Below are 14,877 nucleotides of genomic sequence, written 5' to 3'. Positions count from 1 at the left end.
TCCAATGTTCAGTAATTAAACTAGAATTTAATGACTGCGCCGGCCTAACTAATTATAACTGATCAATTAATGATGGAGCTGACAATTACGAAGCTGTAGGCAGAGGTTAAAGTGTTTCTGAAGTGCTATCACTTGCGCAGCTCTTATTCCGAGCCGCAGCTGCTGATGTGGTGTATGCCCCCCATCGTTCCCGCGATTGCAAATGTGTAGCAGAAAAACTTGGATTCGGGCGAGTTGGTTCACAGCTATTCAAAAGGCGCAGCGCGACAGTCACCGCTCCTGTCGCGCTGCGCCTTTTCAATACTACAGCAGAAACTCATCTGTCATTTCGAACTCTTTTTCTTTTCTGTAACTAGTGAACCTGATGTCGTTTCTAAATTATATATTTCCATCATATTTGATAACAAATTCACCTCAATAGACACAGAACCTTGAAAGTGGTCTAAAATGACGGACAATCGCAGCTGAGACGCAACTATTGAAAATGCGAAGAAACTATTGGAGAATATGGTTTCTTCTTTTCTTTTATTTTGCAATCGCATTTTTGTGCGCCCACTCCTGATCACAGGCTTTCGTAAGAATCTAAATACTGTGTCAACAAACAAACAAACAAACAAACAAACAAACAAACAAACAAACAAACAAACAAACAAACAAACAAACAAACAGGGGGCACGAAGGGAGGAGGGGAGTGTTTCTGTTAGATATTCAGTTGCACCACAACTCACGGCGTCCAGCTCATCTTGTTTCTCATTAGATGATGTAAAGAGAGTGACTGCGCCGCAGACAAGTTTTGTGTTCCAGCAAAAAAAAAAAAAAAAAAAACAGAAATATTACACGCCAGTTATTCTCAGCGCATCCTGTAACCTTTTTAAATTGAACCTCGGATCAGTTTGTAGTTATAAATGGTCGAAATTAAGAAACGTTTCCTACTAAGATACTTGGATATAAATCGCGTGGGCATTTATTTTTGACAGTCAGTGCACTGTCATTTTGATCCCAGCAGAATGCACAAGGTCTTCGCATGTGAAAGGTGTCATCGAATACCCATTACAGTGTGCTGCTTTGTGCACCGGAACTATAGGGACCGAATTCACAAATATCTTCGTTCGCAAGAGCTCTTTGCCATTGACCGGTCGCCTTTGCTAATAATATATGTCCAGCATCGCGATCGGCTGACACACCCACAACTTTAGCGTGAATACGGACGTATACACGGCACTGATGCTACACATACTCGTATAGTTTATTTTTGTTCTTCTCGTAAAGGAATGAACATAATCGATTCAGACGGTTAATCTCTGGCTAATTTGTATTTAAATTCAATAATGCAGAGACAGCACGTTTGCGTGAACGTAATAGGCGCCTGTGACAGCGCCTAAAACCGTCTGTTGATTAGTTATGAAACTGACGCTTATATACAGGTGGACCTGGAACGGGCGAGTTTCAGCGAAGACTCGCTGTGTAACGTTATTGGCGTTCCACTCGCAATTTTACCAGAAAGACCACCTCGGGACAAAACTGTGTGGAACACCAATGCATCATTTGCGGGAGAGCTTGGAGGCAAATATTTTGAAAATGGCGACCGTCTCAGGATTTCTTAGCGTGCTTTGAGCCCTGACCGGCTTCAACTATACGTACACGCCATTACAACACGCGCGTGAGTGAGCGATTTATTCTCATGACATTGGAGATGCTGGCAACTGTTGTGTTGCCGGCTTCTCCGCAAACAACAGATTGTCCAACGAGTAAAGGATGACAGTATGAGGTGATATGAAAAGCGAATACCCAAACGGTCCGACAATGAAGCACTTTTCGTGAACAAGCTTAAACAAGAAGTCACTATAGAAAAGAAAAGTAGCACGCAAATCAATCTATAACCCGCACTGAGCGCTACGCTATAACAATAACACGCAAGGACATACAAAGCATTAATACATAGATACAATATTACTTTTCAGTAAAGAATGTTATTAAAGCTTTCAGAGCTGACCGTTGTAATGATGCGTTATTCACAGCAGTCGGTTACAACCCGAGCTTCGTATGGGAATAGGGTGCTACTGAAGGAACTGACGAAAGTCTGCACACCTGAAGCGTAAACCATTAGCATATCATTGAAGCATAAAACCGTCGTTGTTGGAATCAGGCATCTTGAACCTATGGGCGAAGAACTGCTTGTAATGAAGATTTTAATGATTCAAGAACCATCAGAGCTGTGATCTCAGGAAGCTCCAATGCCTGAGGAAGTTCGCGGTTGACGGCTCTTATTGCAGAAAACATCACGGGGAGCGCGAGCTGGTCCATCTTGCCAGTACGTTCTTGGACACGGAGTTGATCTGTGAAACACCCAGTATCCAGTACGCGGGAGCGCGATAAAATTTATAATGTGTAAACTAAACTTTGTAGAGTCTATTTCGCCTCTGCTGGTCTTACTCGTCATTGTTCGCGTGCCACTCACAGGCAACAAACTTGTCCCACCCGTAATATTGCATTTTATGCCCATAATCGGAAGCGGAAGCGATAAAAATATGGTGCCCGAGAAGTTTCGGACATGCCTTTTCAGGTCCTCATACAGTCAACAACCTTCGCCTCCTCCTCTTCTTTCCTATATCTGCGGCAGGAACAGTTATGAAGTGAGCATGCGCTGTCTCAAGGTCAGTAGTTGATTAATCACGTCACGGAAGGCCAGCTCGACGCATGCAGGAATCAGGAAACGTCGCCACCGCGCTTCGGAGCACATCGTCTGCGCGCTCAAGAAAAATGCGACGATTGCTGCACGCGTGTTCTCCCTCGAGACTCCACACAGCGCAAATGCGTTCCCTCCGAAAAGGAGGCCGCGCGAGAGTGTCACATCAGGAAAGCTCCGCCCGAATGCCTCGTTCCCAAACACAGTCTTCTCGTCGCCGCCAGAGTTAACGACGGACAACATTGCAGGCGTCTGCTGCTATACACACAACTGAAGCCAAGCAGTCGTGCGATAATTTTCCACGTGTTCGCGTCACCCTAAGGAACGCGATTACGATTTTTCTCGTGTGTTGCTCATAAACAACGGGATGGTAGGATGAAACGGTTCGCAGAACGCGATATTTCTCTGTAATATGCATCCTTCTTAGGCTATATATCTGAGAAAAACCTACGTCCTGGCACGCGTCATGTTTAAAGGGCCCCCACTAGGTCTGGCCATTTTGAGCTGGCAAGCACAGAGCGTGCATTGCTCGATAACGATCACGTCTGCAAAGTACTACATCACTACGCGCCGCGGAAAGATCTGAAATTTCAAATTAAACATCGTTTTGTCTTCGCCTCACGGCCACCGCGTTAAAAGCTGGAGGATGACGTACACGTGCTTGCGCGCCTACGTACACGTGTTCGCACTGTGGCGTCGCTCGTGGTGACACGTGACTTCGAGATTTATTCAAGCCAACATCTGTTATTTGTGCAGTATGTTGCTTGAACTGACGACTTAAAGCTTAGAGAAATAATAAAACACACAAACCGAATGTCTGCATGTTTTTGCTTTACTTCGCACCGCAGCAAGAGAGATGTACTTCCGTTTCGTCTGCTTGTTCCCACGTCGTGCAGTTGCGCGCGCAGACACCGAAACTATGTCACTTTCTACCGTGTTCCAGTGTGAGATCGTGCTCTGTGATCCGCTTCTGTCTACCTCAGTATTCGTGTAGCACTGACTTATACCGCTAGTCAGGTGTCCTCGTGCACAGTGCGTACAATCGTGCGCTGCGCGAAACGAGACAATCATAACAGCTCCCGCGCGATGCCGTCAGCGGATGTGCGCCGCGCCGTAAAAAAGCGAGGAAAAAAATGAAGGCGGGGCCCGTGACGTATGCGTTACGCGATCCTCGAGGTACCGTATGGAAGAGTGCAGGGAAGGAATTTCGCTTGCGAAGGCTAGAGGGGGCGAGTGAAGAGAGTGTCTAGCTTTCAAAAGGACTTCTTCTTGGGCAAGTTGGTGCTTAGATTTCCTAGGTATACTCTGTGGGGCAAAATACATTTCTTGAAAAGGGACAGAAGAAAGGAAGACAGTGAAGCGGTTGGCGCTTCAGTGTCTTCCTTTCTTCTGTCCCTTTTCAAGAAATGTATTTTGCGCCACAGAGTATACCTAGTGTCTAGCTTGGCAGTGGTGCTCACCTCCTGAAATCATGGGTTCGCGGCAGTGAAATATTTCTATCTCGGCTATGAATGAGCCGATTTGAAAAATTTTTCCGACAGAACGCTCCCTATAGGACACGTAACAACTTTCAGCATATATAGAGACTATGAAGTGGCTCTTGTGGGGAACCCCGTTTTCCACTGCTCTCATTTTACGAGTATTTTTGCGTGTTTTCGGGAGGCGCCGCTCCCGAGAACTTCGGCGATGGAAGCGGAGTCAGCTAGACGTCCGCAGAAGACAGACGTCACAGCGTCAAGCGCTCCGAGGAAGCGCAATCACCTCATGAGCGACACAGGCAGCTAGGACACCCTGCTATAGTACTCTGGTTCAGAAGAAGATCTGTCGGAGGACGGTGGTTACTTGACAGTTGTAAGGTAAAAAGGAAAGAGGAGAATCGTCACTGCTTCCTCGTCTTCAACAAGGACGACGGCGATGGCAAAGAACAATGACACGGCTCATAGCATCCTCTTCTTGCCCGAGACACTGACCGATGACCTGAATCGGCTAAACAGCCAAGTCATATCTTTAACACTGGAGGCTCTTGTTCCGAATGAGATTACGGATGTGAGAATTAACACCCATAAGAACATTCTCGCGGTCGATGTCAAGGACAGATCAGCGCTGGATATCTTGAGTACAGTCAAAATGCTGGGCAAGGTAAATGTTCGCACCATAATACTACAGGACAGCGATACTTCATCAGGTTTGATTTATGATATCGATGAGTCAATCAACGACAACAATCTACCTATTTTGGTTAAACCCGCCACAGCAGATGTAACTATTTTTGAAATCCGTCGCCTAGGAGAATCTTGTTGTGTGAAGGTAACCTTAAAGGGAGGAAGCTTGCCGTCACACATGAAAGTAGGATTTTTTCCCCATCCAGTGCGACTGTTCCTTCCAAGACCACTTCAGTGCCGTAATTGTTTGAAGATCGGGAATGTCAGCGGCTTATGCAAAAATTCGACCGTGTGCCCAAAATTCTCTGAGCAGCAGAGTGCTGATGCTTGCCGTGCGACTGATTTCAAGTGTGCCAATTGCTCCGGTTCCCATAAAGCATCGTCGAAAGACTGCCCGAGACACAAGACAGAGCTGAAAGTCTTAAAACACATGGTGAGAGACAACTCAACGCACAGAGAGGCCGCCGTCAAAGTGCGACGGCATCGTTTCCGCCAAAGACGATCTTCGTCTACTAGAAATACTGAGACCGTCGTGAGAAAGACGCTACTTCCTGCAGCTGGTGCTCCCAAGTGGCTCACCCACACTAACAACATGGTGTCTGATGACGCAGTGAATACGCCTACTGCAAACGCCTGGCCTGCACTTCCGACATGAAGTTCGCCAGCAGAATAAAGATCAACGGTGGACTACCAACGCACCAATGACGGCACAGATCACGTGTGAGGTCAAGAAAAGCAAGTAATCGCTATAATCATGTCTCTACCGAAAGTCATTCGAGTGTTGATAAGTGACATGCAGACGCCATCTGCTCGAGTTGCACTTGCGTGTGCTGGATGGTCTGGATCCGGTTCTTGCGAGCCTCGAGTAGCAAGCACAATGGCTCTACTGCGTCAGCCGTTCTTCAGGCAAGTCAAGGAAGCGTATATTATGCAATGGAATGCCCGTGTACTGAAATCCCGTATTGCTGATATTAGCCATTATATTTTCACCAATCGATTCCCCAATATTGTCGTCTGTGAACCGAACCTACAGAAACTCGTCCGGATCTCAGGCTATGAAGCTTATGTGTCATCGACTTGTAATGAAATTAGCAAGGTAATCATCTACATATGGTGCGAACTGAATTGCGTTGTTCATCCACTGCGGCCACATGAGAGTAATCTGTGTGTCTGTTTGACCGTCAAAAAACACGAACTTTCGTTTACCCTAGTGGGCGCTTACTTTTCTGCATCAAGTCGTTTCGACAAACAGATACAGTGACATTATAGATGCGACTCCTGGTCCATGGATTGTTGTTGGGGACTTTAACGCAGATCATTCACTTTGGGGAAGCATCAAGGTAAATTCCAAAGGAAGAAACCTCGTTTCCTTTGCCTGAGACCATGAACTTTGCTGTCTAAACGATGGCAGTCCCACGTTTCTGCGCGGCCGGACGTACAGTAGTTGTTCAGAATTAGCTTTTGTCTCACGATGCCTCACTCGCCGCGTCCTTTGGTTCGCAGATATAGAAACCCACAGAAGCGACCACATTTCTATACTTACTTGAAGATGAAAGGCCTAACCAGATCCGCTCCATCAAATTTTAAACAAGCTACAGATTGGCCCGTGTTTAAATCACTTATGGAAGACGCACGCCACGAAGGTTTTTCGCCCACACTAGAAATTCAGGTTGCTAAGGCTATGCAGAATGCTATGCGTTCATTTCGGCAATTGGAAAAAATACACAGATTTTGATGCGGAAATACTCAGCCTCCGTGCAATCCGACAGCGAGCGGAGCGACGGTACACACGGACTAAATCGGTTTACGACCTTAGAGAGGCCAGACGCATTCAAAAGAAAATTCAACGTCGCTTTGCTGTACTGCAAAATCAACGCTGGAAATCCTTTTGTGAGTCTCTAGGTCCACGTAAACCTCTCTCGGTTGTCTGGAGAATAGTCCGCGGACTTCGAACAGCTCCTCAACAGCGCCGTCCATTTAAATCTCTAGCCCTCCATCATGGACGCCGAGAAGTCGACGTAGACGAAGATTACTGCGCAAGGATCGCGGGTCCGGCGTTCACGTATTCACCTTGCTCACCTATTTCCATTGACCCCCCTTGCTCCCGAGATCTTCGTATGGACGCTCATTTCTCCATTGAAGAACTGGAGGCCGCACTTGCTGGATGCAGGCGATCTTCGTCACCGGGACCCGATGGCATCACATACCCTGCGCTTGCAAACCTTGGTCAAAAGGCCAGGGATGCACTTCTTGACCTATACAACGCATCATGGCATGATGACATGGTCCCTACCACGTGGAAATCCAGTCGCCTTGTTTCCCTCCTCAAGCCTGGCAAATCTCCATTGGAATTGTCATCTTACCGACCAATAGCACTGGTCAGCTGTGTCGGCAAGCTAATGGAGAGAATGATCATTACACGGTTAAAATGGTACTTGGAATTTCACAACGTCTATCCAGAGGTAATGGCTGGCTTTCGACGCGGACGCTCGTCAATAGATAGCGTTATTTACCTGGTAACATATGTACAGCACCAGAAACATCTGAAACGAATCACTGTGGCCTTATTCCTTGATGTTAAAGGTGCGTACGACAATGTAGATCATCATACAATTGTGAACGCCTTAGAAGCTGTAGGGACTGGTGGACACGCCTTTCGCTGGATACGCAGCTATTTGATTGGAAGATATTTCTTCATTTTAACTGAAGACGGACAAACGCCGTCTAGCTATACCAGTCGTGGTGTACCGCAAGGCGGAGTACTCAGCCCGACCCTGTTCAACCTGGTGCTCGTTGGTCTCGCCGATTCATTACCGCAAACCACTCAGCTCTCCGTAAATGCAGACGACATTTGCCTATGGGCTTCAGGAGTGACATGTGTACAAATCCACGCACGACTTCAGAAGGCTTCAGCGGCCGTGTCAACATACTTTAGAAGGCAAGGTATGGAGATTTCACCTGAGAAATGTGCACTAATTGCTTTTAGTCGCAAAGCGATGGCGCCATATGCTTTGCGGATTAATGACCAAACTGTGCGATAAAGACGAACGCGCAGATTTCTTGGCGTCATCATTGATAGAGACTTGTCTTGGAGCCCTCACGTCTCGTACATGACAAAGCGCTTGGCCGCCGTTGTGGACCTTCTTGCGTTTCTCGGCGGGAAGTCCTGGGGCGCAACAGTACCATCAATGTTGCAACTATATGAAGCACTGTTTTTGGGCTTCCTGCGGTAAAGCTTACTTGTACTAAGTAAGCTTTACCTTGCACTACAAATATCCAAATATCCAAATATACTTGCACTACAAATATCCGCAAACTCCAGAGTGTGCAAGCACAAGCACAAGCACTCAGAACTTGTCTTGGTCTCCCAAAAACTGCGTCCTCGATTGCGACAGTGGCCATTGCCAGAGACGCTCCTTTGACAGTCTACATTGATACAGATGTCCTGAGAGCACACATCCGACACCTGACTTGGATTCCCTCTCACCATCTTGCTTGCTTGTCAGCAAAGAGGCCACATTCAACTTTTGCCAAAAGTATTGTAAGACATCAGTCCTATACTTGCCATCACAATTTACGCCTGCTACACGATTATCAGACCCATTGTGGTGCCTGCACCGGCCGCAAATTCAATTGAAATTTCCAGGCACCAGAAACAAAGCTGGAGAGCCGTTGCAAGCTTTGAAGCGAGCAACTTTGGAACACATTCACAACGTGCACAGGTTCCGGCAACATGTCTACACAGTTGGTTCGGTAAAACTCAACAGCTCTGCTGCTGCAGTCGTCCATCCCGGTGAAATATGAAGAAATCAAATTAAAAACTTCATGAGTGACCACATCGACAGGTGCAAAACCTGCGGCACTCCGTGCAGCACTTGATTTCATTAATCAGGAACCTCTACAATAATGGACAGTCCTTAGTGACTCTAAGGCAGCACTCCAGTGCATACAAAGCCCAATGCGCCATGGACCCAATGAACAACTGGCCTTAGAAATTCGACACATATCATCGCAGCCATGATAAGGGACACAACATAATCTTTCAATGGCTTCCAGGACATTGCAGCATTAGCGGTAATGACCACGCCGACGAAGCCGCCCGATCTGCACATGAAAGCGGTCAACGTGTCTTGATTCCGCTGTCGCGAACAGACGCTGCGGCTGGGCTGCGATTGATGTCTCGTGAATGCACTTTGCCCCTGTGGGACTCGAACGTTTTCGCCATGTGTCGTTTGCGTTCGTTGTCTCCGGACATACGTATGCACCTACCACCTGCGTTACCAAGACGAGAACAGACCATGCTGTACCGTCTGTGGCTAGGCGTTGCATTTACGAACTCATATGCTTTCCTTATTGGAATGGCCAACAGCCCCACGTGCGACGCATGCAACAGCAATGAGAAGCTCGGACATATGATGAGCCTTAGTTCAAAAGCTTTACGTTTTGGGCGAGTTGGTTGTACATGGTTGTACATTGCGCATGTTGTGTGTCCCTTCTTCGTTCGGCGTCCTGCATTTATGCGCGCAAAAGTTTATTAAGGACCATATATGTGCCTGCCCACGATATAGTGCCCAGAGACAAGTGATGTGTAGAGTACTGGACCAGTTGGACAATCGTCCATTATCAGAACTCAAAGCTTTGGGTCACTACTCCCAAAGGACATCCGCGTTGAAGGCCTTACTCGCATTATTAATGTTCCTACGGTTTACGGGGCTAAACGATAGACTTCTTTCCTTCTTTTCCGCACATTCTATGTGTTTTTGCGTCTCTCCTCTGGTTTATGGGGCCAACCGCTACAGTGTTTCAGCGTGGCGCGCTTCTTGGTTCTTTTAATTCCGCGATTCCCTCCCTTTCGCGCAACATAGCCAAGCGCAATGCCAGCCAGTTGATTAACATCTCTGGCTTTTCTCAACTCTACAGTCGGTCTCCCTTTCTCAGTGCATAAATACTGTAAACGAACGAGCTAATGCATCGCGCAAGTGCACTCAACGTTTAATATTATAGACATGCGAGGGAAAAATCACTTGCAACCGCATTAGCCGCTGGCACAGCGTCTTTACCAATAACCGAATCCCAAAGATCGTGTTTCCGTCACTTGAACTTTGTTTTGAAACTCAGCGTTATTTATAACAGGAGTCTCAAACTCAAACTCATGCCTGCGGTCAACGTGCGTTCTATATATTGAATGTTTACCTGTCCTCCCCTAATTCACGTCGGCCTCAGAAAACTTTCTACCGCTTAGCCAAGCATGTCACAGTGCGTCCCGCATGCATATAGAGCTTACTGTCGTGTATTCGCGGCCCGCGATACCTGACCAGAGTATGATGCCCCTCATACATCCAAAGACGTTACTAATGTACAAGAAGGCCCGCACTGTATACAAGTGAATTTACATCTTTAAAGTCTACCTAAAAGAAGTCTTCTTTCGAGGTCAAAGTACGTGAAGTTTCCTTTTCAAAACTGCGTCAAGTCGATAGCCTCGTTCTTTGCTCTGTTGCGTCGATGAAAACGGCTGACATCCCTTCGCAATCATTCGCAACGAGGCTTCGCACTCAGTTGTCTTACAAAGCGCCGCCGAGCTGAGCGCTCTGTTCGCGTCCATAATGCATTCTGGTACAGGCACAGCATTACGAGAAAGCTTTGGCTGTGGGAAGTCGACAGAGAAAATCTCTTCTCGATTAGTTACGATCATGTGATGTGCGACCAAACGGCGCTCAATGTAGCTTCAGGTAAATACATATGACCTCATCACTACCAGATCAGGCCGCATCAGGCTTGCCTACGTGGTCTTGGTGTTTAGCGTCGTCTGTTGAAGCTCATGATAGAAACGAGAAATACAGCAGGAAATAATTTTGTTAAAATATTTATCTTTCTTTCAAAAATAGCCAGAAATATTGTGCTATGCTCGCCGCGAAGCCACGAATTCTTATTGATGGTGCCTGGTGCAGGTAAATGTCCATAACGCGTGCACTCGACGCAACAAGCGCACGCTGTAAGGCAGAAATTACACTGCCGTGGACTGTTCAATGCGTTCGAAACCGTTTGTGCCTAAATGGTGACGGTCTGGATTCGTTGGTGAAATAAATTAAACAAAACTGCAGTTACAAAAAAATATATTTTTTATTTCATGTTGATAATATAAAAGCCGCGTTCGCAGCGTTGGCGCCGTGTTTCCCTGCAGCTCCAATGCTTTATTCTCTATTTTTAGTACAGCAACACCTATATCGCAGTTTTTCGTCCCTTGAATTGGAAAAAATAGGCTAAAGGACAACCGGGAAAGAGGAAGTACTGTGTCAGTGTTGCAACTTCTCGTGTTTCTAGCGTTTCGTCGTCGTCATCATCATCATCATCATTGCTATTATTATTACCTGCAGTGGGACCTGTTTGCTTTTTCTAAATGGTGCAAAGTTACCTACCTTTGTTACCTGACCTTGAATGCAGTAAGACCAAAGTCATGATTTTCACACGCAAAAAAGTAAGCATTTCTGTTTCTTATTCTGTAAATTCTGTGCCATTGCGTAAGGTCTGTAAGGTCAATGATCTCGCTGTACTTTTATAGCGAAGCTGTTTTGCAGACACTGTGCAGTTGTTGTCGGACTTCGCTAAAAATGAGCCACGTGACCTAGCGGTAGAGGAAAAGAAGAGCTCAACAGGGGGGAAAGGGGCTTGAGTGACCCCTTTCCCCCTGTGAGAATGCTATCTTATACACGAATCTTATACGGTTTTCACACAATGCATTTACGGCGACCGAGCCAAATCGGCATCGAATTTACCGACAATCGATTCCACCCTGCCGCGAAAGAAACAAATATTATGCTGGCGGTTTGCGGCCAACGACCAGCGCCCAGCGATTGAAACGCGTTACTAGAAGCGCGTGGCTGCCGGAACTTCTTGCTGGCGCAAGAAGTGCCGGCAGCCACGTCAATCGTCAAAACAATCCAACCAATCGTCGAAACGATTGCAGCGCCCGAATCTCCAGTGGGGGGCTTTGCGCCCAATATACGGAGCTTTGGATTAGTGCTTCCGCACATTCCATCCCAGCTACAACTATGGGAAGACCACGAGTAGTGCGTACTCCTGATATCGAGGAAGAAGCTGCCTACTTCAAGCGTCGGCGAGAGTTAGTTCGTAAACGGGCTCGTCGAAACAGGGCATGCCTCACGCGCAAGAAAACAAAAGAAAACAAATAAAGCACTGAGAGAACCTAAAAAAAAAACACGCCTAAAGCATGCTCACCACGCGAAGCACGCAAAAGCGAAAATGAGGCGAAAGAATGCTGAAACAAAATATTTGCAATATAGACTGCTTGCGAAGTTTGACTTGCATGGTGTAACACTCGGTGTAACTAACACATCTTCGCCGTTCGACCACCTTCACGGACTGGAAGGGGCGGTGATATTTTGATGCAACTTTACACTTTTACCAAATCCGTAGGCACCAAACTAAACCAAACCAAACTTACACTTTTCAGCACACACTAAACGCGTTGCAATGCGGAGTATGTGCTCTCTTCGCTCTGTTTGCAGACTGTCGAGAGAATTCAATTCTCCTGCATCGTTCCGCAAGTCGTACACAACAATCTGGCTTGCTCAACTCGAATATGCGTCGGTCGTCTGGAATGGCATTTCTAGATCCAACAGTGACATTAAAGATCGGGCCCAGAAAAAGTTTCCAAGCATATATCATCACCGCTTTGCTAACACGGACACTGGACCTTCTTCTAGCACTTATGGATTATTGTCATTGCCTTTACTTCCCTACCGACGTAATCGCGCTGACCGTCTGTTTCTTTTCAAACTCCTTCAGGCATCCTCACCTGCCCCGAACTCCTCAGTTGTATCATGTTCCGTATCCCACGCATTGGATTGGATTGGAGAAACTTTATTTATGCCTGCAGTTGGGCGCTCGCGCGCCCCGACGAGGGCCTACGTCATCCTCGAAGTTGCCGTTACTCGGCGCGGATCCCGCGCAGGATCACCAGAGAATATAGAACTTTCCATGTTCGTGCCTGTCATCACCAACACTCAACCGTCCACAGAATACAGGCTCTTTATAACGATTATCTTCATGATCTCGATATTTTTCTAACCAGCTGCCACTGTTTCTTTTCTGAGCTTTGCGCTGTTGTGTCATACTTTCACACATTTTTCAACTGCCCTCCTCTTCCGCTTTCTTTTGTATTCACCTTGCGCTTTGTTGTATATACACCCTACTTTTCAAAATTATATTTTTATTCCTTGTTTTTTTTTTGCTTATATTCCCATGTCGTTTTTTTCTACTGTATACCCTTCCTGGGCATGGTAAATAATAATAATAATAATAATAATAATAATAATAATAATAATAATAATAATAATAATAATAATAATAATAATAATAATAATAATAATAATAATAATTATTATTATTATTATTATTATTATTATTATTATTAATTTTGCTATTATAACAGTGCTATGCAAGGTAGCAGACAGGGCTGTCATGTTTCAGATGTAATCTCAGCCGTGCACTTGCTCGAGACGACTGGCCGACCGGTCTCGGACAACCGGACCAATCTTGCTCGCGGCGTTGCTCTCACTGACCACACAACGTTCTTACCGGATTGCGCCGGAAGTGCAACGGCGGCCCGACAGCGATGCGCAGGTGGTTTGCGCACCATTGCGAGTGTTTACTTGAACTTAAACTGCGTGAAACCTCGCTAGTCTTACCAAGCGTAATGCGGTACTGTTACGACTGCTTAGCACTCAGGGCGAAACAGTTAATTTTTAAAGCTGTAGGCTGACACTTCCGTGATCCCAGCGGAACTGATAACTTCTGTTCCCGTTCCAACGGCAAAACAGTCTGGAACTCATTAGGTCAGTCAATTATCCAGAGTATGCAAAACATAGCGGTCCTTCTCCATTGACCTTTAGGAGAAAACAATTCTGAAAACTTATGTGAACAGACGTGGTAGGGCATTAAAGAAAAGAAGAAAGAAACCTGAGTACATTATAATACGGAGTCCACCGAAACAATGACAACGTCCTCAATATGTCGGTGCTGAAACTCACTGGTGAAAGCAGATTGCGGGTAACACAACCGCGTGTCAGAAGTGCACGTAGGCATAATTTCTCATTTATTTCTGCAAACGTGCAGTCCCGACTAGCAATTCTCTACGGGCGAATGACGTTCTGACACGTGCCTACTAAAACATTTGGAATGAGTCAAAGCTGTACGCGTTAAGCAGAATATAGGAAAAGTTGGCGGCTGCCTGCTGCCTTTCATGCTCACATTTGAAGGCCCATAACTTGTTGCCTCGAAGGCCCTGGCTCAACTTGAACAGACTGGAGATGCACTCATGAGGCAGCTTCTGGTCGTAGGCTAAATCTTGTACGTACGGGAACAGCTTCTTGGTTGCGTCTCTCATGATGCCCCTGCCCAGCTCGCGCAGCTCGTCGGCGCTGTAGGCGAATGCAGCCGCTTCCGTGGTCGTCGGCTCGCTCGGACTCCCCACCGACCTACGATGCGGGTGCGCAGCCATGCTGGGCGACAGCTCCGCGAGAGCTAGGAGCGCCACGAGGTAGCACACCGCGCTATTCGTTCGCTCCATCACATTTGTCGTCTGGTCGCTGCAGTCCGCACGCGTCAAAAGCCAAGTCTTGTCCAGCGAACGAGCATATCAGTGCGACTGCCAGCCCTCGCTCGTCGTTTCTTTCTTGTTTTTCTTCTACCTTCGCTCTCACATTTTCTTTTATTCACGCGATTTCATTGAACGCTGCAGCGATTCTCTCTGAAGTAATGAGCTGCGCCTCGCGGAGGAGGAGAGCTGTGCCCATGAGCGAGGTCACGGGACTTCCCGAACGACAGAACGGTCAAGCTTACCCGCGCACCCGCAGGGACGGAAGGTCAGCTGCTGAGAGCGCGAGGTGTCGTCGCTGCTTCTCGAAGGGCGGCCGCGCGCGGGTCGCGGCTGAGCAAGCAACGCCAAAGCGCGGGTTCTTTCGCTTCCGCCGCAAGAGCAACAACGAATACATTCTCAAAGACGCCGAG

At 46.9% G+C, this 14,877-nt stretch overlaps 1 protein-coding gene across 1 annotated transcript in view; it reads right to left on the bottom strand.

The window, feature by feature from the left end:
• LOC140217346 (nose resistant to fluoxetine protein 6-like) overlaps positions 1–14,368 on the bottom strand; it is a 28,483-nt gene extending 14,115 nt beyond the window's left edge. The window contains exon 1 of the mRNA XM_072287875.1: positions 14,119–14,368. Coding sequence (XP_072143976.1) covers positions 14,119–14,368 — 250 coding nt within the window. The remainder of the gene's footprint in view (positions 1–14,118) is intronic.
• Positions 14,369–14,877: the final 509 nt, after the last annotated feature.

This window comes from Dermacentor andersoni, chromosome 1, assembly GCF_023375885.2.
Source record: "Dermacentor andersoni chromosome 1, qqDerAnde1_hic_scaffold, whole genome shotgun sequence".
NCBI lineage: Eukaryota > Metazoa > Arthropoda > Arachnida > Ixodida > Ixodidae > Dermacentor > Dermacentor andersoni.
Note: the sequence above shows the minus strand (reverse complement) of the source record. Positions and strands in the feature narration are given on the sequence as shown.